The 26523-nt window shown below is 49.3% G+C and overlaps 1 protein-coding gene across 3 annotated transcripts in view; it reads right to left on the bottom strand.

Annotated features, from left to right (window-relative positions):
* STK24 (serine/threonine kinase 24) overlaps positions 1-26523 on the bottom strand; it is a 100394-nt gene that overhangs the window by 14479 nt on the left and 59392 nt on the right. For 2 of the 3 annotated variants that reach the window (XM_057707384.1, XM_057707386.1), the window contains exons 3-5: positions 9330-9386; positions 3590-3698; positions 3150-3307 (exon numbers count right to left, since the gene is read on the bottom strand). In XM_057707384.1, coding sequence (XP_057563367.1) covers positions 3150-3307; positions 3590-3698; positions 9330-9386 — 324 coding nt within the window. Of the gene's footprint in view, positions 1-3149; positions 3308-3589; positions 3699-8633; positions 8952-9329; positions 9387-26523 lie in introns of those variants that run through there. The other variant, XM_057707385.1, reaches the window with a different exon arrangement.

Raw genomic sequence — 26523 nt, 5'->3', positions numbered from 1 at the left:
ACAGACAGACAGGCAGCAAGAATTCAAGGAGCTGCACCTGCTTCCCGTCTGACACCACACCAACTAAAGTCGACTGATGAAACAGCCTTCCCAGCCCCGCTCACGACACACCTCCGAGGCCTTCAGAGAAGAGGCACAGGCACTGCTCACCTGCTTCCCCTGAGAGGGTCGCCAGTAGAGCCACAACAAGACAAGACATGTGCCATCCTCCCAGGCAGCCAGGCAGGGAGCCCGAGCGTCAGCCCAGCCCTTGGAGCTTCTCTCTGGATCCTTCTCAATCAACCAGGTGCCAGGTGTGTGGCTCTTGACCTCCTGGCGCCCTGGGTCCCCATCTATCCCTCCTGCCCCTGGCTTATTTCAGAGCTGTCCTCTATCCCCGGACTTCTGTAGGGGGCTCTCGAGTGGTCTTCCTGCCTACAGCCTCCCTCTGCAGACATCGAACATCCTGATGTCTCCCTCTGCAGACATCAAACATCTAACAGACTGATCTGGAAACCCTGACTGCCACTTGAATAAATGGAAAGCAATCTGGCATTATGTAGCAAAAGCCATAAAAATATCCACACTTGTTAAAACCAATTAATTCTACTTCTAGGAATCTATCCTAAATAAATTTTAGATTCAGAAAATGGTAATGGCTGCCCAAAATATCCAACAGCAACAGTACTTATGCTAAACCTTAGAAGAACGATCACGGTGCTACGGCACAGTAACTCACTGAGGTATCAAGTCCTCTGCTACGACGCTGATAGAGAATCAATTTGAGTTTGTTGATCACTGTATCTAGGAAACATGGCATCAGATTTAGAACCCGTGTCTGGATTTTAAAATAAAAGTTATGTGGGGAAAGGGCAGTCATTTTCCAAAGCAATTAAAATTGAGGTGTAAGAAGAGACCTGTTTTACCACCCCTTGGGAAAGACATGAGAAAATAAACAGTGGTTTTCAATAATAAGCCCAAGTCAAAAGTTGTGATGGCAGGTGTTCTGAACTGCAGATATCAATATTTATTTGTGGACAAATGTTTTTTCCATATGTCGTCAGTTCTGGGTAGCACTCCCCTCAGTGACAACACAAAATTATCTGTTACTGGTGAGCGATAGGGCTGAGGGGATGCGAGCGGGGTGTCGCCAACATACAACTCTCGAAATCCTTAGACGACCGAGCTGAAGGAAGCTCGGCCGCCTCTCTGCAGACAAAACACAATTGAGGTGGCATAAAAAAATGACGTATAGAATATAGTCTATAAAGAACCCCCAGAGGAAGAGGAGGAAAAAACCATGGAGAATCCCAAATCACGGCTATAATTAGTCAAAACATAGCTCAAAATGGATTTAAAAGAAACTATTAACTAGATGCGATATTTAGGAACACATTATAATAACCAGCACCTAGAGGTATAAAACCTGTTCATGAGCAACTCCAGAGCGATACACAGCCAACCGTCACCTGGTGTGAGGAGAAAGTCCGCGTGAGTCTCCGAGCCAAATGGATTTCCCGCTCACACCCTTCCCCACCTCCAGGGCGCATCACCCACAGCCAGGAGGTGGGTAATTCCTGGTTCTGAAGACAGACCAGGAGAGGCCACTGGGCTGGCATCGAGACAGGAGCGCCAGTCACGTGCCAGGAACAGGCTACCCGTGCGGATTCCAACTGACCGGCCGATCAGGCTGTGTTTCCACTCATCTTTTTTTCCATCGACACATCACCTGTTTCCATCTTTCACCACAGTCAGACTGCAAACAGTTATTTCAGACATGACTGCACACCAAAATAACTTAACTTGTGCTTGGGTACTAGGCCTACAGATGTTTTTCTTTTCATCTCATTTTTTCCAGTATTTTCCAGATTAAAGACTATGTGCTGCTTTTTGAGACCAAAAAAGGGTAAGTTATTTACAGGAGAATACTGGCACTGACCCCTCAGCCTCTATGCGAGTCATTCAGTTAACAAGAAGTCTACCACGTTCATCTACTCAACCTACAATTCCAGCACAAACATCTCTGCTCTCCCCCAGCGCTTGTCTCAGAAGGGCTGAAACGCCTGCATCTGCGAAGCCCTCCTCAGATCACTGTGACATCCTCTCAGCTCCCCTGCACCCCACTCACTGTCAGAGCCCCGGACACCCAGTGCTGCACTCACTCACTGAAGACGTAAATCATTTAGCAAAGCTCTGGGCTCAGCTACAGAGGATGGAAGGGATGAGTACAGAGAAGGGGACAAGGTCCCCACCCAAGTCCAATCCATCTGGTAACACACCATCACAATATCCTTACAAAGAAAGGGGGAAAAAGCTGACGGTTCTTTGGCCCAAGACCTGGCTCCATCGTTGAGTCCACAGGCTTCCTGGGGACAGAGCAGAGCTCTCTCCTGTGGCCCCATCTCCACAGTTTTAGGACTTCTTAAACGAAACTGCCCTATGTCACCTTAAAAATAATAATGCTGGGACTTCCCTGGTGGCGCAGTGGTTGGGAATCCGCCTACCAATGCAGGGGACACAGATTTGATTCCTGGTCCGGGAAGATCCCGCATGCCACGGAGCAACTAAGCCCGTGCGCCACAACCATGGAGCCTGCGCTCTACAGCCCATGAGCCACAACTACTGAGCCCCCATGCCACAACTACTGAAGCCTGCACGCCTAGAACCTGTGCTCCGCAACAAGAGAAGTTACCGCAATGAGAAGCCCTGCACCACCACAGAGTAGCCCCCACTCGTCGCACCTAGAGAAAGCCCGCGTACAGCAACAAAGACCCAACGCAGCCAAAAATAATTACTTAATTAAAAAAATGATGATGAAGGCTCTTAAGGCATATGGGCTAACATGACTGAGAAATGCTGTGCTCAGATCAAGAGCTGAGGTTGGCACCATCGGCCTGGGCACACGACAAGGGGCCACACGGACCAGTTCCAGAGGCGACTCTCTCAGGCAGGGTTCTAGATGCTCAATGAGACCAAGGCCCATGTCCCCTTTAGTTCAGGGAGGTGAGGATGCTGGTGGGGCAAGCACATTCCCCTCCACACGCTGCCTCTCCGCGTCCCCCCATCAGACAGACACGGTCAGCAACGGGGACTGGACACGGGACAAGCTGTGAGGCTGGAGCCCGGGGGGGACAGCCCTCCAGACCAGCGAGCGCAGGCGCCGCCCTCACCTTTGAGTCGTAGGCCGACTGCTTGATGACCTCGGGCGCCATCCAGAAAGGGGTGCCCACGAAGGTGTTTCTCTTTATCTGGGTGTCTGTCAGCTGGCCCGCCACTCCAAAATCCGCCAGCTTCACCTCTCCGTGTTCGGAGAGCAGGACGTTGGCAGCTGTGGAACAAAACCAAAGCCGCCTCCTGACATCACCCGCGGCTGTCGTGTCCGGGCGCACGCGCACCCCAGCGCACCCCGCGCACGACACGAACAGGCGCCGGGGCTGCGCTTTCAGTGAGACCCCCTCAAGCCCCCCACCTGCCCAGGCACGCGGAAGGCGCTCCCCACGCGCCTGCAGGACACCTTCCCCTGAGAAGAGAAGCGCAGTTAAAACTCTGCACCTAACGTTCCTACCCGCCTCGGGGACTTCAGAGGACTATGACCAACAGGTTTTCTTACCTTTAATATCTCTGTGAATTTTCTTCTCCGAATGCAAATAATCAAGTCCTTTCAGAATTTCTCTTAATATAGTAGCGATCTGGGTTTCATCTAAAGGGCCAGGTTCTAACTAACAAGAAAAAAATGATTAAAGTTACGTAAATGATTAGATGAAAAAGTGTGAGATGACAGGAGAGTTGATGTTAAATGAATGAGAATAATCAAGCCTGAAATCTTTATCTGAAACATTTTGCCCAATTAGAAGCTGATTAAAAGGCCCTGAAAAAACAAACAAGAAACAAACAAAACAAAAAACAAACAAAAATACCCCACAAAGAACCAGAGAAAATGACTTTGCTGAATGAAGCAAAGCTGGCTAAGAATCAAAGTCGGGCCCATGAGAAAGACTATGGTCGGCCCGCCACGCCCGCAGGCTGAGCTGCGAGGGATGTCAGTCCAGAAAGCAGAAGCCCAGCACCTCACAGGGCTCACCAGGGAGGGGACAGAGCAGCCTGGCTCTGTCCTAACACAGGCAACGGTTATCAAAACACAAGTGGTCAAAAAAGAGAACACCTGCGAGCTGACTGCTTTCTGAGGCTACCTCTGCACCAGAATTTTTTTAATCTGAATTTTAAAACTTGGGCGAAGAGAGCAAAGAGCTGGATCTCCCACAACTGAATTTTTTTATGTGATATAATATACATACACACATTATATAATAAAAACATTAGTGTATTATCCCATATGACCCAATAATTGCCTGAGAATAAAAGTTTTCAGAGAAACTCGAAGGAATTGACATCGACCCCTCACTGTTCTTAACTATACAAAGATGTAAGGCAGACGAGTCAGGTACTCACATTCCCATTTTAAAAGGAAAAAATTAGACAAGTTCTAGAGCTCAGTTCACATCGGACAGTAAGCCCACCATCACTTGTAGAGCAGGAAATTCAACCATAACCAATCACATAAATTACTTCAGCAAAACAACCTACCACCCCTCAAAGGACTAACACTGCAAGCGTCAGAGAAAAGGGTAGAATCCTAACAATCTCATTTTTCATCTGAATGATGGTCCTCAGGATTACGTTTTCAGACTTGACAGTGAATTGCACCATAACCCAAATTCACACGCGTTAGTCAACAGGAAGACACAACCCCAGGACGCTCACCAAGGAGGTTTTAAGACAGATGTGCTTTAAACCAAAGGGAATGCAAACCAAGGCACGCCTTCTGAGGCAGTGTTCTGATGGACATGTACACTTTCTTGGACAAGACAGTCCTACTGTCTCAGGGCCTTCAGCGGGATGATGGTGGCAGAAGAGCTGGTCATTTCTGGGCCAAGGTGGGGACAGCCGAGAACCCCCTTCTCGCTCCTTACAGCGTAACTGCACCTGGTCCCACTTTCTGGTCCATCCAGCGAGTTGTGCTCCGCTGGTCACAGGCCCAACCTGGTCTCCAGGAAAATTCAAGAAGCCCGAGGGGGAGGGGGTGGTTTTCAAAGTCAGAGCCACCTCTCCAGGACGCTGGCCCAATTGGCAGCAGGGCCCCCGTGCTCAAGCTGCTTTCTCACACTCAGAACCCGAGAGGAAGGGACACCCCTCGCTTTTAGTTTCACCGTGTGCTACGGATGCAGAAAAGTCACACTGATGGGTAACTGGCCCCCCAGGAAGTACCCCAAGTCCTAACGGGGATACTGCCTGCCCACGATCGCAGCAGACAGGGGGGGCTGCTGCACCGTGTTCCACAGAAGCTATTTCCTCCCCAAGTAAACTGACCCAGACTCTTGTTCTCAAGAAACACATCGAAATGACTGTTCGTAGGCACACAATCTGGAGACCCTGCCTTGTCTGCCTTCTCCACCTCTATATTTGAGTCCACAGATTGTGGGAATTTAATACTCAAAATGAGGAAAACACAATTCTCACATAACCTGGGGAAAAAGAGGAAGGAGGCAGAGATGCTGGAGAATTCGCTCTTACGGCGGGCGTAGACCGCTATCCCCGCCACTCAAAATGCTGTCTCGGAGCACAGCTTCCATCTCCTCCTCCAGCCGGTTTCACCCAGGCAGACAACCAGCAACGTCTGGCTACACCTGGGCTCACCCGCCTCCTCCCTCCGACGATCAAGTGTCTGGAAAGAGATGCGCGAGCAGCCTGGGGTCATCACCAAGGGGAGACAAGCGCTGAGGGAAACTAACTGAAACATCTTCCCCTGGACCATTTACCAGCTGGCTCTCTGACGGATGGAGGTATGGCTGTGCCCTTTTAAATCTGGCCTAAACACTACCCACCGATGACTCACAGGTGGGGACGGGAAGAGAGACTATTTACAGAGCGGGGAGACCCATCACGGTGTCAGGATTCAGCGTGAAGGGTCCTCAGTCGTTCCCTACAGCACAGAGTCCTCGCTGGTGGGTAGGACCGGGCTGAGCGCCGTCCTCCAAGCCCTGTGCTCGAATCCTCCACCATGAACATTTCTAAGCAGTCTAAACATGGCGTCTCTTCATTAAGAGGACTGTGGAATCTTCAAATGATCTCTATAAAAGAAAGGACCCCAGGGGGGGAGTGTAGACTGCTCCTCGTCTCTGGCTGACTCCTAATTCCCCCTCCCCCAAGTCTGTAAGAGACTCTGGGTGTGCACGCGGCCACCCAACTAGAGACCGTGTCTGCTGCTCTCTGTGGCAGCAAGTTTGGCCACCTAAGTTCTCACCTAAGGAATATGAGCAGAAGTGCCCTTTCCTGGTCTTGGCTTTGAAACACCAGCAGCCAGAGAGGTCAAGGACTAAAGAACAGGGGAAAGGCACCCACCAATGCAGGGCTCTGATGACCATGTGGCCCAGAGACCCCACACGTGGCACAGAAAAAATCTTCCATCTCGTGTGAGACACGGTCTGGAGGCTTGGCCTCCAGCAATGAACATGTCATCTTGTTTTTTAAAAATCACGTTGCACATTCATTCAGTGTGTCAGACGCGTCTGCCTGCCGGAGTGACCAATTCGTGCAGCCTAGTTCCTTCTTAATTAGACTCCAAGGTTGTCCCTCAGATTCTCCTGTAAAACTGACTCATCTGTTCATCGGTGAAACATCTTTCGGTCTCAGGCCCTCTGTTGCTAACTCCCATTCCCCTTCTCCAGTTCACCGCGTGCTGCTTTATCTTCCTCGCAGCACCTTCCCACGTGTGATACCATCAACTGTCTGCCTCCACAAGGAACCGCAACTCCAGAAGGAAAAAAAAGCCCCCAACATTAACTCTCGGAGATGCTCACAAGGCGATCCTGGGTGGAAGGGGGTGCCGTCTTCCCGCTCAGGCTGAGGTGTCATTAAGACTCAACGTGGGGAATGAAACTGACGTCTCACAGCCCAAGTAAAAAGGCTTGATAACGAAAACGTAGAGTGGAAAAAAAGCGACCCAGCCTGTGGTATCCTCTCACAGCAGCCCCCAGGCACGAAGAGGAAGGAGGAACCCAGAGTGAGGAAAGAGCCAGCGGGACCCTCGTGCTCTGGGAAATGGCAGAGTCCCCCCCCCCCCAAACAAGACACCGTCATCTTTCCCTCCACTGGCCTCGTGTACGGGGGCTGCTCCAGAGACACACGAACTTGCCGGCACCAAGCCACTTACACAGACAGCAAAGGAAAGGAAGGTGGAGCGTCTCAAAGCAATGCCCCACATTCCTGCGTTCAGCTACCTGGTAACAAATCTCTACGTGCCACAATACTCTGGTTTTTACATCTTGTATAAACATTTCGTAGGCCCTCTCAAAGTAATCCTGATAGTCTTCAACATTCAAAAACGAATCCTTGTATCCCGTTATTAAAGGGACTGGGGTCAGGCCAACAGAAAAGGGCTAAGAGATGAGGCGTATGACAACGTTGGGGGGGGGGGGGGGGGGGAGGACGGCGCGGGGCCGGGGCTGTGCAGCCGGTCACAGCGAGGGCCAAAGGCCAGCGCTATCTGCTAGCTGGGACACCGGACTTCTGAGTGCTTCCATTTCCTCGATTAAAATGAGATAATCTGGGGACATTCAAAAAGAGGTGCCTGGTTCTTGTCCCCAGAGCCACTGATGTGGAAAGTGGGTGGCAGTGTGCTGGGAGTCACACCGCATGGGAGTTTATCTAATAAGTGGAGAATTCTACACGTCCTTCCAGCGGTAATGTCTAAAACTTCCACAGACTTCAATTCAAAGCTCCAAAGAAAGTTACCACTAAACAAATTAAATTATTGTGGTGCTAAGAATGAATAAACTAAGGCATTTAGAGACTAGAATTGCTGCTCTGAAGGACTCATGTTGGAAAAGAGTCCCCACAAATAATTTTCTACATGCCACAAATGAAATTCACTTAACATAACAGTAAATCTAATTATACAAAATGAGGCAATTTTCTACATTTCTGCAGTTATTTCCCAAAAGAGTAAAAAAATGAAAAGCTCTGTGTAATATGTATATTTACAGAGAAGAAGCAAAGCAAGTCATAAAATTTATCCAGCTGTTTTGCTGCTTTCGCCATTCTAATGTAATTGTTTATACCATATTAAATTTTTTTCTTGAAATTTCCTTTTGAACACTATTTTAACCAATTGCTTTTGCGGTTTATAACACTGTGATTTTTCAAATTAGGTACATGAGCCTTTCAGAGATACATATAGTTTCAGAGGTTTACCTTTGTCCCAAAATACTAATTGCTACTATTACTGTGAGAAAGTAAACTCCTTTAAATCAAAACATATTTCTTCTCTTAGTGAAAAAAACTCCGTAAATTGTAACCACTGAAAAACCAGCTTATTTCAGCTGAGACCAGTGAACACTGCAGACCCACCACCCTGAAAACTTTATAGCAAGCAGGACCCACCTTCTAACACTAAAATGATAGATCAGGCCTGACCTGGAAACCACCACTTACCCAAAAGCCCAGCTTTTGCAGGACAGGCAGGGAAAGATTGATTACGCTGATTTCACTGCATGACCACACAGGGAGGAGATGTCAGGGGCTAAACAACTGCGTGAGAATTTTTAAAATTTGTTTTGCATTTATTGTGTTTCAAGGACAACTTAAGGAACACTTACGATCTGACGGTTACTTCTGAGCGTCCCGTCAGAGGCCAACAAGTCACCATGTTTTACCACGACAGGCGAGTCCCAGACCATGACTTTGAGGTCATCCTGCATGGAGCTCCCACTACTGTGTGTGTGGGCTGGGCACCCAGCGCCACAGCAGGTCCAGGCCAGGCAGGGGACAGCGCCACGGGTGGGGGTCCAGCTGCACCGCAGACACGATGCGAGCGCAGCAAGGCCTCTCTGCGTGTGCATCCAGGAAACAGAAATGTGTGTTCCTGCCTGGCCAGCCACCACTCCCGTACGTGATGCTGTGCCTGTCTGTTACTCCTGAAGTGTCTCATGCATATTTTAGAAGCAAAGTTACCATCTGAAAAGTGAAACAATGATGGGGTTTTAACTCCATAAAAGTGAAAACCAGTTTTAGAAAATCACACTGTTCTTAGGTCAGACACAGGAAAGCAACACCCTTCACTGCTGCCTGGAATGAATTCACTGGTTTCCCACGAAACAGCAACACTGTCTTCAAGAGCAGATCTGTAATTCACAGTACTGTATCAAAAGCAGAAATTCCTATTATAGGGAATACTTTCATCTTTTTCTCATGCAACTTAAGAGGGAAACAGAAATGTAAACAGAATTATTTTTACAACCAAGATTGACTGAGAAGGACTTTGATGAGTATTAAGCCTTAGACGTGATACTTACTAGGTCCAGTGCAGAGCCTCCACCCAGATATTCCATTATTATCCATAATTTAGTGTCCTACAAAAAAAAAAAGAGAGAAATTATTTTGTTTAGAAAAAAAAAAGCAGAAAGGATTACCTGAAATCATCTAAGGGTATTTTTTGCTGTCATCTTGGAACTAGAAAATTTTATAAATACGTAACAGCAAGAAAAGTGCGTGAGTGAGAACTGTGTGGGAAACCTGTGCTGGGTCTGGAGGGGCCCTGCACCAGACCCCTCAGGGCAATGTGTCCCGCACCTACTGCACCAGGGCTGGGGGGGTGGAGGGGGGGTGTCCATTTTCACACAACCTCAGTGGGTGACCCTCTGGCACAGGAGGGTTTGGGAACCAGTCTCCAAAGCCAGTCTAGGCCAGCAGCAGCCACACCCATCCCGCCCTGGGTGTCGCCAGGAGGTGCCCAGAGCACAGCCCTGGGGATGGGCGACCTCCCTCTGACCTGCAGCTCTGAGACACGCAGAGGGCGGGCGGCATGGCTGGTGTGGCCTGTCACCCACTGCCTTGCTTCGGAGCCAGGCAAGCCACCCTGAGGGGCGCTGTCCCCTCCTCCAGGATCTCCAGGAGAGTGGAGGGGCCCGAGCCTCGCCCCTGTCCTCCAGTCCCCGTCACCAGCCTCTGTGTCTTATGTCTCTTCCTTTCCTCTCTCTTGAAGCCCCACAGCCCCTGTGGCTTCCAAGGTTCTTTTCAAACACAAATCCCAAAGTGCTACTCCCTTGAAAGCAGCCAGCAAGCAAACATTCACCCAGCCCTCCTGAGGGATGAGGGCAAACGGGTGCAGTCAGAAGCTGGGGGTCTCTAGGGTGAGCCAGACCCCAGCTCACAGCCTGGGGACATGCAGGTACCTTCTCTCTAGGCTTCTGACTGGGCGCCTGGCCGCGTGAGTGCCCGCGCCGCATGGACAAGCACAACGGCTGGGGACGCAGCGACCCGTGGTGCCGGGTCCGAGGGTGCGCGCATCAGCCACTGCCCTGCTAACTCGGCACTTTCTGGGTATCTTCACGTGCATCAAACATAAGAAGAGCAAACAAAACCCTTCCTACGCGCTTCTGTACCTTCGGGATGGAGCTGAGCCCCTGCTCTTCAGAGCACACAGGGCCTCGCCAGGCCCCACCCTCAATCCCTGGCTCTAGCGATGCTGAAAGACTTGCTCTTCTGGACCAAGTCCCAGTTTCCTCAATCAGGAAAAGCCTCACTGGCTCCCCTGCCCCACACCCTGGGCAAACTTTTCCTTGAGCACCTTTGGCCTGATTTTCACTTAGATGCGCTCGTTTGCATTTCCTACCAACAGCCAGCTAAGCAGCTGGGGGCAGCTCCTGGCGTGGTCAAGCCCAGGAAAGCTTGCCTGTGGCACCTGTAGTCGAGGAAGGGAAATGACACTGTTCACTTCAGGGAGGCACTGATGCCTACACTATGTTTGTAAAGTTCCTTTTAAGATTTAAAATAAAACCTTACATCTGGAGTCAAGTCTGTGTGATACTCTAAAGAAACAGCCCAAGTTCTACTGTGTATGGAACACCTTCTCAAGTCTTTAAATGCCCTTGACTCCTGATCACAAATTCCAGTCTAGACTGGAAAAGGCACGGAAGCCTAAAATGGTGTGTTTGGGGGTCTACCTGATAGACACAAACATTTACTCACTCAATAACCATCTAGTCATGGGCACCAGCCTTGAGCAGCCTCCATTACCCCTGCTTCTGATTGCAAGAGAACATCCTATCAGAGAGAATACTCTCCAATCATCCTTTCATTTTGCAAATATGCCCACTTCTTCCCCTATGCAAATATGTACTTCCCTAACACTGGCTCCTGGAAAAAGTCTATGCTGCTGCCTCTGGACACCCCAAAAGCACCTCATCTGAGAGCCAGAAATCAACCACTGCAGGGAACGACCGACAGCGTTGTGGATGGCACAGGAAAGCTAAACTGTTTTCCTATGAGGAACTTGGGAGTTCACATTTCTACTCTCATTCCCTTTCTATGGCGCTGTGTGGCCCAGCTCCTGTGCCTTTTACTTTGTTGAGGGTGAGTTCCTACAGCTTCTACACAGAGATCAGCTCTGGCAGGCAGGTGCGCCACCACCACCCCCCGGGCAGGGAGCTGGGGAAGAACAACAGGACACCCTGGGAAACAGTCTTTGCTGACTCAGAGGTTCAGGGTCACTCTGCAGCTTCCGGAAGCAGTGAGACAAGTGACCACACCTCGTCCTCCATTCCAAAGCTCCAGCTCCTAACTACCTATCAACGAAGCAAAATAACTCTTTACATGGCTCTCTCTCCTTTCAGAGTCATAATGGGACAAAGTGACCCATTCTCCCTTAACCCTCAGGGGCACTTCAGCAACAGCAGAACACCTGGCAGACCAGGTGTCCCCAGCTGAAAGGTTTTACAAAGCCCCAGCCTTCACTGTAGCGGCTTCGCCCCCCTGGATAGGAAGACGCAGTGAAATGACCAGCCCCGCTTCCCTGTTCCTCCAGTCTGGTACCAGACACACCAGGGCCTGAGCACTATCCAACAGGAGGTCCGCCAGACGTAGGGCAGCACTCAGGAAAACACACTAGGTCGTTCAGGCCACTGCTTTTTAAATACCTGGCCAGGTCCTATGACCCACGTGCTTTTGTCCCCAGTTCCACCTGTTCCACCAGTCGTGGAACGGAAATTGTGTCATGAAAGGTCCCCCTGGTCCCCCCCCTCGGCTGAACCTGCCTTCCCAGCTCACGGGGTGTGTGCCGCTCACTGCGGCCACCGAGTCGGCAAGACAGCGGGGAAAGCCCTGGGGACGAGGGGCCAGCGGCCTCACCGGCTCCATGCTCTCTGCGGCCTGTCCCCACAGGGGGCCCGGCCCTGAGGCAGAGGACAGACCTCCTTCCATCCACTGGCGCGTCACAGCTCCCACAGGTGGGCCCCGAGCGAGGGGACAGCAGGACCTGCCAGATCTCAGAGGCGGAACAAGGTGTCTTTTAAGATGAACCCAATGATGAGTTGGCACTGGGGTGGGGGTGGGGAAACCGAGGGAGGGAACCAGGGGGTCAAGGGCAGTCAGCCAGCAGGTCGGCAGGAGTGAAGCTGCAGGAGGAAAGAGGGGGCATCAAGAACCTAACGGGGGGGCGCAGAGGAGGGCAGCCTCGGGGAAAGGGCCAGAGGACCGTCCATCCTGTAGCCTGCTGACAAACACTTCACACTTCCTCATGGAAGTCACCGGCGGCGGGCACCAAGGCCAACTCTCGCCATTACTCAGCACCAGAGGTGCGAGGAGAAGGGGCCAGGAGCAGTGAACAGCGCCTGCGCGGTGGGGAGAGGGGCGGGCTGGGGGGAGGGGAGGGACCACAGGCGGTCAGGCGGCCTCTCTGGAATGCACACCTGGGCACTGGCAGTGCCTCTACCAACAGGGAGGCCTGGAGGTGGCGGCAGAGGACAGGCAGACCAAGGCATCCACAGGTCCTTCATGTAGGGAGAGGCAATCTCCTTTCCCTTTAAAACAAAACCACCACCGGTCTTAAAATAGCTGATAGCTTCCACCGGATTCCGGCAGGAATCCCTAGGGGCCCAAGGAGCCCAAGGCTATCGGTTCTGCTGGCCCCGCCCTCTCCAGGCTAGAATTCCCAAAGTCTCGCTCCCAGCTGCTGGTTCCTCTTTCCTACCGAAAGGGAAAGGTGCTGAGAACACCCTCTGCCCGCCTCACAGACCGATCAGGATAATGAAAACCAAGCACATCATGAAGAGCAGGGGCCGGGTCTCGGGAGGAGCGGGTCCTGTGTGCACACGGCACCCGTGTGCACACGGCACGTGCGCAGCGTCAGGCGGCGCACGCGCAGCCGCTCACCTCCGGGGCAGGACGTGGGCAGGCACGGGCTCTTAAATTTGCCATCAGTCACGATCCCAAGTAAGAATTTCTACCACCATCAATCCCCAAAGAAGAAATGTTCAAAGGGGAGTTCAAGCGGGACCAGCCCAGGAAAGGGAAGAGATGGGCCCTGAGGGCTGCAGGCCAGGCGCTCCCCGCGGCTCCGTCGGGACTTCTTGTCCTCAGCACCACCGGCCTCTGAGGCTGGAAAATCCCCGCTGCGGGGCTGCCCTGTGTTGAGGGCACTGCTAGAGGCCAGTAGCACGTTCCCAGGGCTGATGCCAGTGTCCTCTGGGGGCCAAAGTCGTCCCCACTGAAAACCACCGGACTGCACCATCAAATGCCCCTAAGCCTGAAGTGTTACTGCACACAAGTGCTGACCGGTAATTCTCTCCTTCCCTTGGCAAAGCCAGTTTACACCCTGCAGCCTCCAGCAGACAGTCACTAACTCACTGTGAGGCATCTAAGCTTGGAGTCCCCTGACCAGAGAAAGATGGCAATAATCTGTGTTTCTAAACTTCCCACTTCAACTGACAATAAAATGAGATAATGAACGTGAGAGCACGTTGCAAAGCTCAAGGTTCTAAACACAGGCAAAGTGCTATTAGCCTCCTCAACAGCCTCACCCATAAGTACCTCAAATTAGCCCAGTAAAACCAAAATAGCCCAATTAACAGGACTCAATAGTACTCCTCTGCATGGGAACCTCTGAGCGAAAGAAAACCTGGAACCCTGACTCATACACATTCTACACTAGAACGAAAACATAATTACTGCCCTACAAGCCTTGAGGCAAGAGTGTTTGAGAAGGATGGTCTGGCCCAGGTACACACATGACCTGCTCCTGGTGACCAAACTGGTGACCAAGTGGCCAAGTATTGTCACGGCCCAGATGCAGAATCTGTCCTCATCAAACCTTCCAAATGCAGGGCTTGTGAGGCCCTCTAAGAAAAATAGAGTTCTTAAAATAAGAAAGATTTTAATCAGAATAATTTCACTTTTTAAGAAATGACTTTAAACAATGTAAACTACGAATGACCTTATATGAGAATTTTCTTATTAAGAGAATGAAAATGATTTGTTCATTTATTTAATAACTTCAGGATTCACCATTTAAAAGGCAGCAAAGTGTGTGAAGTGAGACGTTTCCCTCTCAGCCCCGGCTCCTGGCTGTGTAGCCTCCACGTCCTCCAATTTACCATCACATCCCCTGTGACTTCAGGGAATTATCTTCTGCAGATACCTATGACCTCTTTCTCCACTTCTATCCAGATGTAACATTCTATACGCTGTTCTACACCTTGCTTCTCCTTAGAGCATGCTACACTTGTCCATAAAGGAATTCCTTCTTTTTTAAATAACCCTAACTAACCCACGCCCTATTGACAACATTAAGTTGTTTCCATTCTTCTGCTATCACGAGCCAGGTGCCAATTTAAGACCCTCGCTTTTGTCTCATTTTGGGATTTTTCTGGATGCTGAGTCAAAGGAATCCACTTGAATTTAAACAGATAATGACAAATCATTCTTCAAAGAGGTCGGCTCAATTTATACTGCCTCCAGCAATGTAAGAGTGCTAATTTCCCCTTTTCTTTGCCAATGCACTATGTCCCTTGACAGGTATAATCAAACTTTTCTTCAGGCATTCTCAGCAGCTGAACGGTGCCCCCTCCTAAATTCATACGCGGAAGTCCCAACCCGAGTACCGCAAAATGTGACTATACTTAAAGAGGTGTAAGTTACAATGAGGGCATTAGGATGGGCCCTAATCCGACGTGACAGGTGTCCTCATAAGAAGAGATTAGGACACAGGCACACACAGAGGGGCACTCTCGTAAAGACACAGGGAGAAGACACAGGCATCTACAAGCCAAGGAGAAAGACCTCAGAGGAAACCAGCCCTGCTGACACCTTGACCTCAGACTTCCAGCCTCCAGGACTGTGAGGAAATAAATTTGTTGTTTAAGTCACCCGGTCTGTGGTGCTGTCTTACAGCAGCCCAAGTGAATGACGGTTATCAGTCCACTGGGGCAGTGGGGGGATCTCACAAAGTTTATCTTTATCTTACTGTAAGGCTGAACATCTTTATACGGTGACGAGTCATGTATGTTTTCTTTTTTGTGAACACTTATTATCCTCTGTTTTTCTATTGACCTAATATTAGAGAAAGTAGCCTCCTGTAATATGAGCCACAAACACAGCATTTTTCTCCTTTGTCTTTTGATTTTGCTTTTGGTAATTTTTGCTTGCGGAAATTAGCTTAACGTAGGCAGCATCAACAACGTTATCGCTTACAGGCAAACATGCCCTGCACTGTCTGCAGTTGGTGACTGAAAGCTGACACTCCCCACAGTCACAGCCCTCATGGGGACTGGACAGACATCAGATGATGGAAATGTTAAAACAAGGTAAATGAGAAAAGGGGCAGATCCTGAACCGTTAACAAAGATTCTTACAGCATGGATTCTGGAATGAAGTAAGCTCTGCTTTTGCTTTTGCATCTGTACTGCAAGGAAAGGCTGCGCCCAGGAGGTCTATTACAACAATGGGGGATCACAGACTCCCTTAGAGTGTGGGTTTTAAAGCAAAGGCATCTTTTTGCTAAGATGCTGTGCATGAACGCAGATGCTCCAGCCTGGGTTGGGATCCTCCCGTGACCCGCACCAGCCCCGGGACCCTGAGACCAGGCCTGAAGCCACATTCAGCTTCCTGTCTGCTCCCGGGACTAAGGAACACCCACCTCAGGGGTGTGCCCGCCACACAGCACTGCCCATGAACTTGAGCTATTATTACCATGCTAACTTTAGAGCACCCCTGTTTGAACCCAGGTCCACTGGGAAGCCTGTGAAAGTAGAAGCCAGGAAACTGGTATCAAAACCCAAATCCCACCTCATTTTACAGTCAAAGCAACTCCCTGACATGTGTAGCACCTTCCAACTGTACTCAAGGCACAGAACATGATCCCTGACCTCAAAAAAAGCTGATTTAATTGTTCCTCTGTCTCACAGATGCCAGCATTTCTTCAATGATTCGGACACCTACTACACACTACACACAGTGTCACGGGGGCGGGGGACATGACACCTATGAGTAGGGCCCAGGCTCAAAAAGTGGGCAAATGACTGCCACCAGCCAGCCTGTGGTGGGTACCACAAAGACACAAAATGTTGTGGGTGTTCAGATCAACTACCTATAGGACAGAACTAACAGGGAGAGAAGGAAATGAGATCAATCATGAAATCAATGGCCAAGAGGCACGTGAAAAGCTGCTCAATATCACTAATCATTAGAGAAATGCAAATCAAAACTACAATGAGGTATCACCTCACACCAGTCAGAATGGACATCATTAAACAGTCTACAAATAACAAATGCTGGAGAGGGTGTGGAGAAAGTGAACCTTCCTGCACTGTTGGTGGGAATGTAAGTTGGTTGCAGCCACTATGGAAAACAGTTCGGAGGATCCTTAAAAAACTAAATATAGAGTTTCCATATGATCCAGCAACCCCACTCCTGGGCATATATCTACACAAAACTGTAATTCGAAAAGATCCAGGCACCCCTATGTTCACAGCAGCACTATTCACAACAGCCAACATGGGGAAACAACCTAAATATCCACTGACAGATGAATGGATAAAGAAGATGTGGTGCCTATATACACTGGAATACTACTCAGCCATAAAAAAAAATAATGAAATAACGCCATCTGCAGCATGGATACAACTAGAGATTAACATACTAAGTGGAATAAGTCAGAAAGAGAAAGACAAATACCATATAATATCACTTACACATGGAATCTAACATGCGACACAAATGAACCCATCTATGGAACAGGAACAGACTCACAGACCTAGAAGGCAGACTTGTGGTTGCCAAGGGGGAGGGGGTTCGGGTTAGCAGATGTAAGCTTGGTCCCACTGTAGAGCAAAGGGAACTATATTCAGTATCTTATGATAAACCATAATGGAAAAGAATATATTAAAGAAAAGAACGTATATATGTATAACTGAATCAATTTGCTGTACAGCAGAAATTTACTGGACATGGTAAATCAACTATACTTCAATTGTAAAAATTAAATTAAAAAAAAGAAGGGGGACTTCCCTGGTGGCGCAGTGGTTAAGAATCCACCTGCCAATGAAGGGGGCATGGGTTTGATCCCTGGGCTGGGAGGATCCCACATGCTGCAGAGCAACTAAGCCCATGCGTCACAACTACTGAAGCCTGCACACCTAGAGCCCGTGCTCCACAACAAGAGAAGCCACCGCAATGAGAAACCTGTGCACCACAATGAAGAGCAGCCCCCGCTCTCCACAACTAGAGAAAACATGTGTGCAACAACGAAGACCCAATGCAGCCAAAAATAAAAATAATTTTTTAAAAAAAATTTAAAAAGAGAGAAGCCACCACAATGAGAAGCCCACGCACCACAACAAAGAGTAGCCCCCACTCTCCACAACGAGAGAAAGCCCACACACAGCAATGAAGACCCAACACAGACAATAAATAAATAAATTTTATATTAAAAAAAGGAAACAAAAGAAAAAGCAGGATAAGCATGGGGGGAGGGGAGGGACAGTCCCACCTTCCCTCTTTCAGGAGGCCCCTAAAAGGACAAAAGTGGTCCAAGACAAGTAAAGTCTTCTAGTGCTGGAAGCAAGCATGGAACCGGAGAAAGGCCACTACCTGCAAACATCAGCTAAAATGACGCTGTGCAATAAAGCCTGAAACGGCACGAAGAGAAACAAATCAACTGAAAATTTTTGGATCAAATCTGTAGAAAAAAATCAAAATCATCACTACAAATTATCCAAAAATATTGTAAACACTACATATACCAAAAGCTATACAATACAGCCAAAGATTTATTCAGAGGAAAACATAGCCTTATACATTTTCATTAGTAAGCCAAAAAAACCCAAAAAAAACCAGGGCGGGGGGGGGGGGGGGGGCGGCATTTTAAGTATTCAATACAGAAGTCAGGAAAGAAGGAAACCTAAGGAAAACAAAGAATACAGATACATGCATAATGGAAAAGTAGTAGAATGAGAAACCCATTTTATTTTTTAAGTAAACGCCAGCTACTATAATCAAGAAAAAACAGATAAGGCTAATTTGCAAATATAGCAATAAAAAATTACAGATGGAAACATTTTTAAATGCAAATGGAACAGATCACAATGTTTTATTATAGTAAGTTTAAAAATCCACAATGAAATAGATAATTTCTTTGTAATGTATGAATTAAAATTTACTCAAGAAAGAAGGAAAGGGTGGGTGAAGAAATGGATCAATTAACCTCCTCTAAAAATATCTATATAAAGGGCAAGGAAGGAAGTAGGGAAGAAAGGGATGGAGGCAAATGATTTTGCCCTTGAATGTTTTTTTTTTTTAATTTTATTTATTTATTTATTATTTTTTGGGGGGTACACCAAGTTCAATCTTGCCCTTGAATGTTTTAAAAGAACAGAATATTCCAGCAACTATGCTGAGGCACAGGACTTTTCTTGACATCACAACAGAATATGAACACCTATCTAATGAGAAGAGTTTCTAGAGAAGAAAAAAGGTGCTTTTGGAAATGAACATTAGGTGTGAAAGGTAAATTACATTTCACATGTAAAACACATCAGCACATGTAAAATTTTTTCATTGTATTTTCTAACGCCACCTGCTCCAGTCCCACCAACCCTCAGGCCTGCCCGCCCGCTGGCTAGCCACATCTGCAATACTTTCCAGAGGGCTGAACTCTCCTCTGTGTCTGCGAGCTCCATCACCATCAGAAACCTTACATGACAGCGAGAACACAGTCAGAGCTGCTGTCCTTCCAGGCCAACTCTCATCCCCCGACCACCAGGGGCCGAGTCGGCTAGGACCAGGACACACGCTGAAAGAGGGGAGAGTGGAGTCCTCCACGGGCCTGGGGACAGCCACCCCCTCCATCACCTCGGGCTCCCTGAGGGAACAGCCCCAGAACGCCTGGTATCTTCCTCCTGGTCAAGCAGGTGGGGTCCCAGCCTCCTTCCACATCAGTGCAACGCTGCAGCACTTCACGGTTTACAGGAGGACTTCATAAGGAGTATTTCATTTGATTCTCCCAGTAATCCTGTGCATTGAGGTACTCAGCCTCTTCCACTTTACAAACCCGGATACCTGGTTTGTGCAGGAAGGCGGGCAGCTGGGGCTCAAACCCAGACAATGTTGAGCCAGAAACCTAAGCAGCAAGAACCGCAGTAATAAACATCACAGACTCCAACCAATTTCTAAAAGATTCCAGGGAGGAAAACATGTTCCAAGGTCACTGTTCTTAACTGGTTTCCTTTCAGAAAGCAATGAACTCTAATCTTACTGCCTGAAAAAGACATCAATTTACAAAATGTTTGCCTGTGACTTGCGAGATTCACACGCCCCACTCCCTCGTGCCAAGATAAGAACTTCTGTCCTCAGGTCCTGCAATAGACTGGAAAGAACACGGAGCCTTCCCTAAAATGCTCTTGTTGGGGTTTACGTCAGAAGATTCTCTCTCCTGGAAGACGTTGCCTTATAACTGTGCGCATGTGTGTGCGTGAGTTTCAGTAATTAAGTCTCCCCAGATGGGGACTGAGAGGCTCCTCTCCTTCACATCAACACAAATCTGGCACAGCACAGCAACAGATCTGTTAATGGGAAGTTTCTGTCCTGAATGCTGCTAGAAACGAAGATGGATAAAAACAGTCTGCTTAAACTTAAAGGTTCTTACAAGGTAATCAGGGAAATAACACAGATAACCTAAATCTGAGGGAGAAGAGAAGATATAACAGTCAATGATCATAAACTGCTAAGTCAAAAAAGTTTGCCATCATCACCACAAGCTAAAAACGCACTCTTCCTAAAAGTGAAATACTCCTAGTAATTACAAGATTGTCCTGCTGCCAGGTGAAGACTTTAATGGTCATTACACAGCGTGTGTCAGAAACATCCACCACAAAACCATAAAACCAAAAGAAGTGATTACTGAGGGCTCGGTGTTCATTCTCTGATAAAGACCCAGCCCGAAGAGATCAGACAGGACCACGTCAGAGGGCACATATGCCCGGGAACGAAGACCTTGTTGTGTTTTACAAATTTATGAGGCCCCTTCAGCGTTAAGGCAGTGTATGGAATGAGCAGAGTCACGAGTCAGAGATGCTGTATTTCAAACGCACAGGTGGCAAATTCATAGTCATACTTTTCTTCCCATCCTTCAGGGTATCTGCCACACTCCAGCAGGAAACAGCTTCCAAGGTGACAGACTCCGCACTCAACACGCCTGTCTGTCCGGTGCTGGGCTGTACCGAGGAGACGTTTCTGCTATCTGAACTCCCACGCCGCTTCCTCCCACCCTCCTGGCCACCTCACTCGTCTTTATTTTCTGCACTCTTCTATCCCAGAACGAACACTTAGATGTGGGCACATGTTCTCGCCTTACAGAAAGTTTGTTAACCATGGGCTACTGGACACAGTCAAGCTGCACGTGCAGCAGACATGCAAGTCCAGGGCACCCTCCCTGAGGCAGCTGAGGAGGTAACAGTACAGCTTCCTGCCCCCACATCGGACCATGACGTGAAGCACCACCTCCCCCGGCTCCATTTCTGCCTCAGCGAGGACGACTCCCTCGAAGCGTTTATACAAACGGTCCATACGGCCCCACACAGACTGGCAGGCCACTGACCGCCTGGCAGACCGCGCTCGGTCAGTAATGACCATGACAATGTGTGGCTCCCAGACTGGGTTCATTCAGTAAAGGGGCCTGGTTCAAGAAGTCCACGTTTCCATTTTGAAGCAGATGTCTTTACTTACCGAAACGCCTAAAAGCCCTGCTGTGTTGCGTGGACCACTGAACGAGAAAAAGTTCATTCCCCTCACCCAGAGTAAGTCCTCTCTTTAATTACATACCAAGCAGCTCCTCATTACATAATCTAAGATTTGTGATCTCATATATGATGTTTCTTTTTTTTTTTTAAGAAATTTACAGGGGCTTCCTAGGTGGCGCAGTGGTTGAGAGTCCGCCTGCCAATGCAGGGGACATGGGTTCAATCCCTGCTCCAGGAAGATCCCACATGCCGCGGAGCTACTAAGCCTGTGCACCACAACTAAAAAAAAAATAAAAAGAAATTTACGGGACTTCCCTGGTGGCGCAGTAGTTAAGAATCCTCCTGCCAATGCAGGGGACACGGGTTCAATCCCTGCCCCAGGAAGATATACCACATGCCGCGAAGCAACTAAGCCCATGCGCCACAACTACTGAGGCTGCACTCTAGAGTCCCTGAGCCACAATGACTGAGCCCACGTGCCACAACTACTGAAGTCCGTGCGCCTAGAGCCCATCCTCCGTAACAAGAGAAGCCACCACACTGAGAAGCCCGCGGACTGCAACAAAGAGTAGCCCCGCTCGCCACAACTAGAGAAAGCCCGTGCACAACAACGAAGACCTTACACAGCCAATAAATAAATGTAATTTAAAAAAAAAGAAACTTAGAATTATAGACGTTTTAGAAAAGAAAGCATATGGCATAATTATTATTTTACCTAAATACATCAGCTGTGCTTCGATTTGTCAGAGGAAGGTTTGAATATGCAGAAGATGTATGCTGGGACAAAAAGAACTAGAAATACAATTAATACTTATTTTAAATTATAGGTAACATTAGCCAGAAAAGAGAGTTGAGTTTGTTTTTGGTGAAGCAAAATATTTAGCCTAACTGGAATTTTAATTCATTCAACTTTCTGGATAAAAAAAGCATAAAATGGAACTGCCAAATGTCTTCAGGGACTTTCTTCAATTACATTAGGACAGTGTGTTCAAGGTAGAGAAAGGAATCTACGGTCCCCGTCTTCCAAAACGTCTCAACGTTCTCTGTTATCTTTGGTGCTGAGCCAACCATTTTTCTCCCATGATTGAAATGAAATGTATTCCCTTGTGATTTCACAAAGCAAGATTTACTTGAGGATTAGTTTAGTCCACCCAAAAGTAACTTGTTTTGCTTCTACCCGCAGTCACCCTGGAACCTGATACAAAGGGCTCCCCATATCTTCTCTATTTTCCCCAGAAACGCAAGGACAGATGCTTGCAAACTAAAAATCCCTCTCAGAGAAAACAGATGTTCTTTTCCCTCTCCCAGAAGTTGCAGCTGTTCCAGGCCAATGGGGAATGCGGCAGATGACTTCCAAATGGCAACAGAAGCTGGGAGGGTGGCTGTCACGGTGCGGGTGCGTGTAGAGAGGGGCACGGGGCTCCCCCCACGTGGCCGAATGACTGTGCAGATCAGTGCAGGGAAATGAGGGCCCCGCTAGCCCAGGGGTGCCAGGCAGCTCACGAGAACCAAAGACCCCCTGATCTCCACACCTGGAATCAACAAGCATGATCCCCAAGACTAGATGAGGCAGCAGAAGCGGAGAGAGACTGTGAAAATCCTAGCTGGAGGCCCAAGGATACAGCTTTTGTTTGTTGCTCAGAGAAAGGCACTCCTCGTGGCAGACAGCAGCCTGACTGCTGCACCCCCGGGGCAGGGGAGGCCGGGGCTACGGCAGAGCGAAGAGGTGTCCTCGTGGAGCTGCAGGATGCCGGACGGGCCGACGCTGCCAGCTCTTCGTGCAACCAAAGCCGGTGACCTGAACAACCGAGCACCCATGGACTCTGCGTCCCCGGGACGGGCTCTGCCCTGGGCCAGCACTGGCGCTCCCCTCTGGGTGTGGACCGTCTGGCCGTTCTCCACAAAATAAAAAAAAAAATCCAACATTTGGGAAACGGCCGCTCAAAGGTTTTAAAGAGCTGCGCGTCTGATCACGTTTATGAAAACGTGCGTGCACTTCCTCCCTTTTCAGACACTCTACCTCCTCATATTCACGTCACTTAAGTAGAATCATAAACCCCAGATGCACTTTCTTCAGAGTACAGCAAATTAACTGGGGCCAACAAATAGCGAACTTATAAAGAAGCAGCATGGAAACGGGACAGATATTTGGAAGTAACTCTGAAATCAACTGTGTTTAAAAGAACGAGCCAAAAACCTAAGAACACAACCCAGAGGAATCACAGACGATAAAATGGACACATCGTATCGTTTCCTGGCGCACAGTCCGCTCTCCCTTCCAAGTTTTAATACACGTAGAGTCTCACAACGTTGGGTGGAGCCTCTCTAGAAGCAGTAAGCATCTTCCAGATGCCTCCCACGGCACCGGCCTCTGGCGCGGGCGGGCCGGGGGGAGCGCCTCCCTGCACGCGGCCCAGATCCGGGAAGCGCGCTGCACAGCCCCCCACGCGCCGGGGCGAGAGCGGGCGGCGCTGTTCTCCTGCAGTGCCCGGCCCCCCCCCCAGGCCCTCCCTCACCCCAGCGGGAGCCGGGCGGGGTGCAGGAGCCTTCAGGCCCGAGCTGGCCGCCGGGCGGCGGGGGCGGCCCCGTGGGGGAGGCGGCGGGGCTCCCAGCCCACCTGCCCAGGCGCTCCCGCCGGCAGGGCCACGGGAGGGGCCACGGGAGTGACCGGACAGGAAGGGGAGGGAAAAGCAGGACGGGGGAAACGACCCCAGAGAGCCGCCAGGGAAGAACGTTCTGGTAACTGGGGCTCCAGGTCTCCTGTCTGCTGGAGGCCGCTGGTGCTTTCCCCGGGGCCTTCAACACGGGTCCCTTGAAGACGGCTTCACACAAAGCCCTAGCGTTCCTGACACGTTCACCCCTTCAAAGCCTGGACACGTTTCTAAGGCATCGTTGGTGCTTGAGCTGCGGGGGACCCTGCCCCTCAGGAATGTAAATCAGGTTGTTCACGAACACAGTCCGGCCACGGCCCCGAGACCCCTGTTCAGGGGTGGGACGGGGCGTCGGCGGTTTTTAAAGCCGCCTGCGTGTTCCTGCTCCACGCTACTGCCTCTGGATTAAATAAGCACCTTCCAATCAATCCCTTCCTAATAGGAACTGGTGACTCACGCAGACCCGGCCCAGGAGAGGGAAGAAGTCCCTGCTCTGCAGGTTGAATGTGCGGTTCCCCAGGGGCATTCTAGGCGGACCGTCCCGGCAGGCATTTCCCTAAGAGGATCTGAGGCCTAGGGAGGGTCCAGGCCAGGCACTGAGATTTGGAAGCTTGGGCGTTAGTTAAGACCTTGGACTAGATGAGTGTGCAAAGAACAAGCAGGAAAAGGGAGCCAAGCACCAAGAGTAACCAAGGTAAAGAACAGTGAACGGGGAGACGCTAGAAATTTCTATCAGAGAAAGGCTGTCTCCGTCCCAGACCTGAGGGCCCATGGCTGCACTCCACCCCAAACAAAGCAGATTATTAACATTCAAGCGTTTGTTAAATGAACAAAAAGTGAACCACACCCCACCTGGGGCACAGAAAACCTCAGAAGCATCTTTAGCAAGCTTTTATGAAAAAGCGAGACGAGGAGATTTTAGGGAAATGTGGTATTAATCATCCCCACCCCACCCCCACCAAGCTCCCAACGATTACTGTTCACTAAGATTTTAAACCTACCACAGGACTCGGCTCTTGTGATCTTTGTGTGTGCTAACACTGCTTTCTGTTTCCTATGGAACAAGACATGCACAAATACTTTACAGCTTGTTTTCTCTCAAAGCCCACAGTTTCACTCAGAAAACTAATGAAAAATAAAAATGTCCAAAACATTAACATGCTATTTCAGCAATTGCCTTCTATTTCATGCTTCGTGGTCCTTTGTCAATTTATCCAGTTTTTAAACCCACATTTAAAGAAATACTTTTCTTATTTTATTGTAGTTATTTATTTATTTCTGTGATGGGTCTTCGTTGCTGTGCGTGGGCTTTCTCTAGTTGCAGTGTGGTGGCCTCTCTTGTTGCGGAGCATGGGCTCTAGGCGCACAGGCTTCAGTAGTTGTGGCACAAGGGCTTAGCTGGGATCTTCCCGGACCAGGGATCGAACCCATGTCCCGTGCATTGGCAGGCGGGTTCTTAACCACTGTGCCACCAGGGAAGTCCCTAAAGGAATGCTTTTCTAAAGACAGCAAAATAGCAGGAGACCTATGGAAAGCTGTTAGTCAGTGCTAACTTGGCATCTCTGGACTCATGTTCTTAACCACACTTGAGGCCTTCCAAGTCTCATCCTCCCAAGTGCTGATGAGAGAAGCTACTAGAGGGATCCGTCTGGGGGCTTTATAGAATTGAAATTTACCATGAGAGAGAGAGACACAAGGAGAGAGAAGGGTCCCACAAGAAATACATTCAGGAAATGTCGCATAATAAACTTCCCCTCGAGGCTCAAAAGCTCTGAGAATACTGTAACAGAAACCTACTAGACCCAACATGTTCAAACACCTCATCAGGCAGCACCTACTAACATCTTCAAGAACGGGACTCATCCAGAAATGCTCCCTTAGCTTGAACCCACCTTCTGAGCCACCCAGCAGGTAGACAGCAGCTATCCAGTCAGTGTGAGACCCTCCCCATCCACCCCTCCCCTGCCAATCCGTGGAGCCCAATTAGGTGCCAATTGTGTGATAACTGTGAGATTCAGCCTACAGACAAAGACAGAATAGGCCCGAAGGCAGTGTGAAGGATACTGGCAGCAAATTTCACTCTTCAGACTCATGAGAACCACGGGATGCTCCCATTTTTTGATGACACGTCTAGACTCTCACAGTCACACACCTCAATGTCCTCTAGTGCCCACACCTTTTCTTACTATGCACGATGTGTAAAACATGTATATTCATGTCAGACTAGCCAAGACACTGTCTTTCTAAAGAGTCTGGCCATTCAATTACCGCTTAAACTTTGACATGAGAATACAAGGGAAAACAAAAAAGGGAAACCACAACAGAGGGTTCCAACAATATTTATATCACATTATTCACACCTCTTATATGCGGTTTGAAAGCCTGGAGTCTCTAATTAACCAAAGTGTCGAAACACAGTTCAGTTTTCAGGAGCTGGGGTGGGGTTCACGTGCACAGCCCCGCGGGAGCCCTGGAGGTGGCCAGCCAGGGGCAGGCCCCGGGGGAGCTGCACGGAGCCACAGGCGCCCTCCTCCCGCTCCTCCAAGCACCCCCCCAGCAGTGAGGGGGCAGTGACGGGGGCGCACAGGGCACAGCCGAGAGAGGCAGGGAGAGAACTAGGCCAGCAAAGCAGAGAAACCCACCTCTGCCCAATGTTTCAAGTGTAATTTTTTTTTTTCATTTAGGAGCAGAAAACCACCTTTATATATCAAAGCTTTTTAACAAACTAGAACTCAGTGCATGTATACAACTGTCTGGTGTGGTCCAATACAGTTCAAACTACGTTACCTGACCTTGAACGCGGCCCTGTGGTGGGACCAGCACACAGG

Source organism: Hippopotamus amphibius, chromosome 14 (genome assembly GCF_030028045.1).
Source record: "Hippopotamus amphibius kiboko isolate mHipAmp2 chromosome 14, mHipAmp2.hap2, whole genome shotgun sequence".
Classification (NCBI taxonomy): Eukaryota; Metazoa; Chordata; class Mammalia; order Artiodactyla; family Hippopotamidae; genus Hippopotamus; species Hippopotamus amphibius.
Note: the sequence above shows the minus strand (reverse complement) of the source record. Positions and strands in the feature narration are given on the sequence as shown.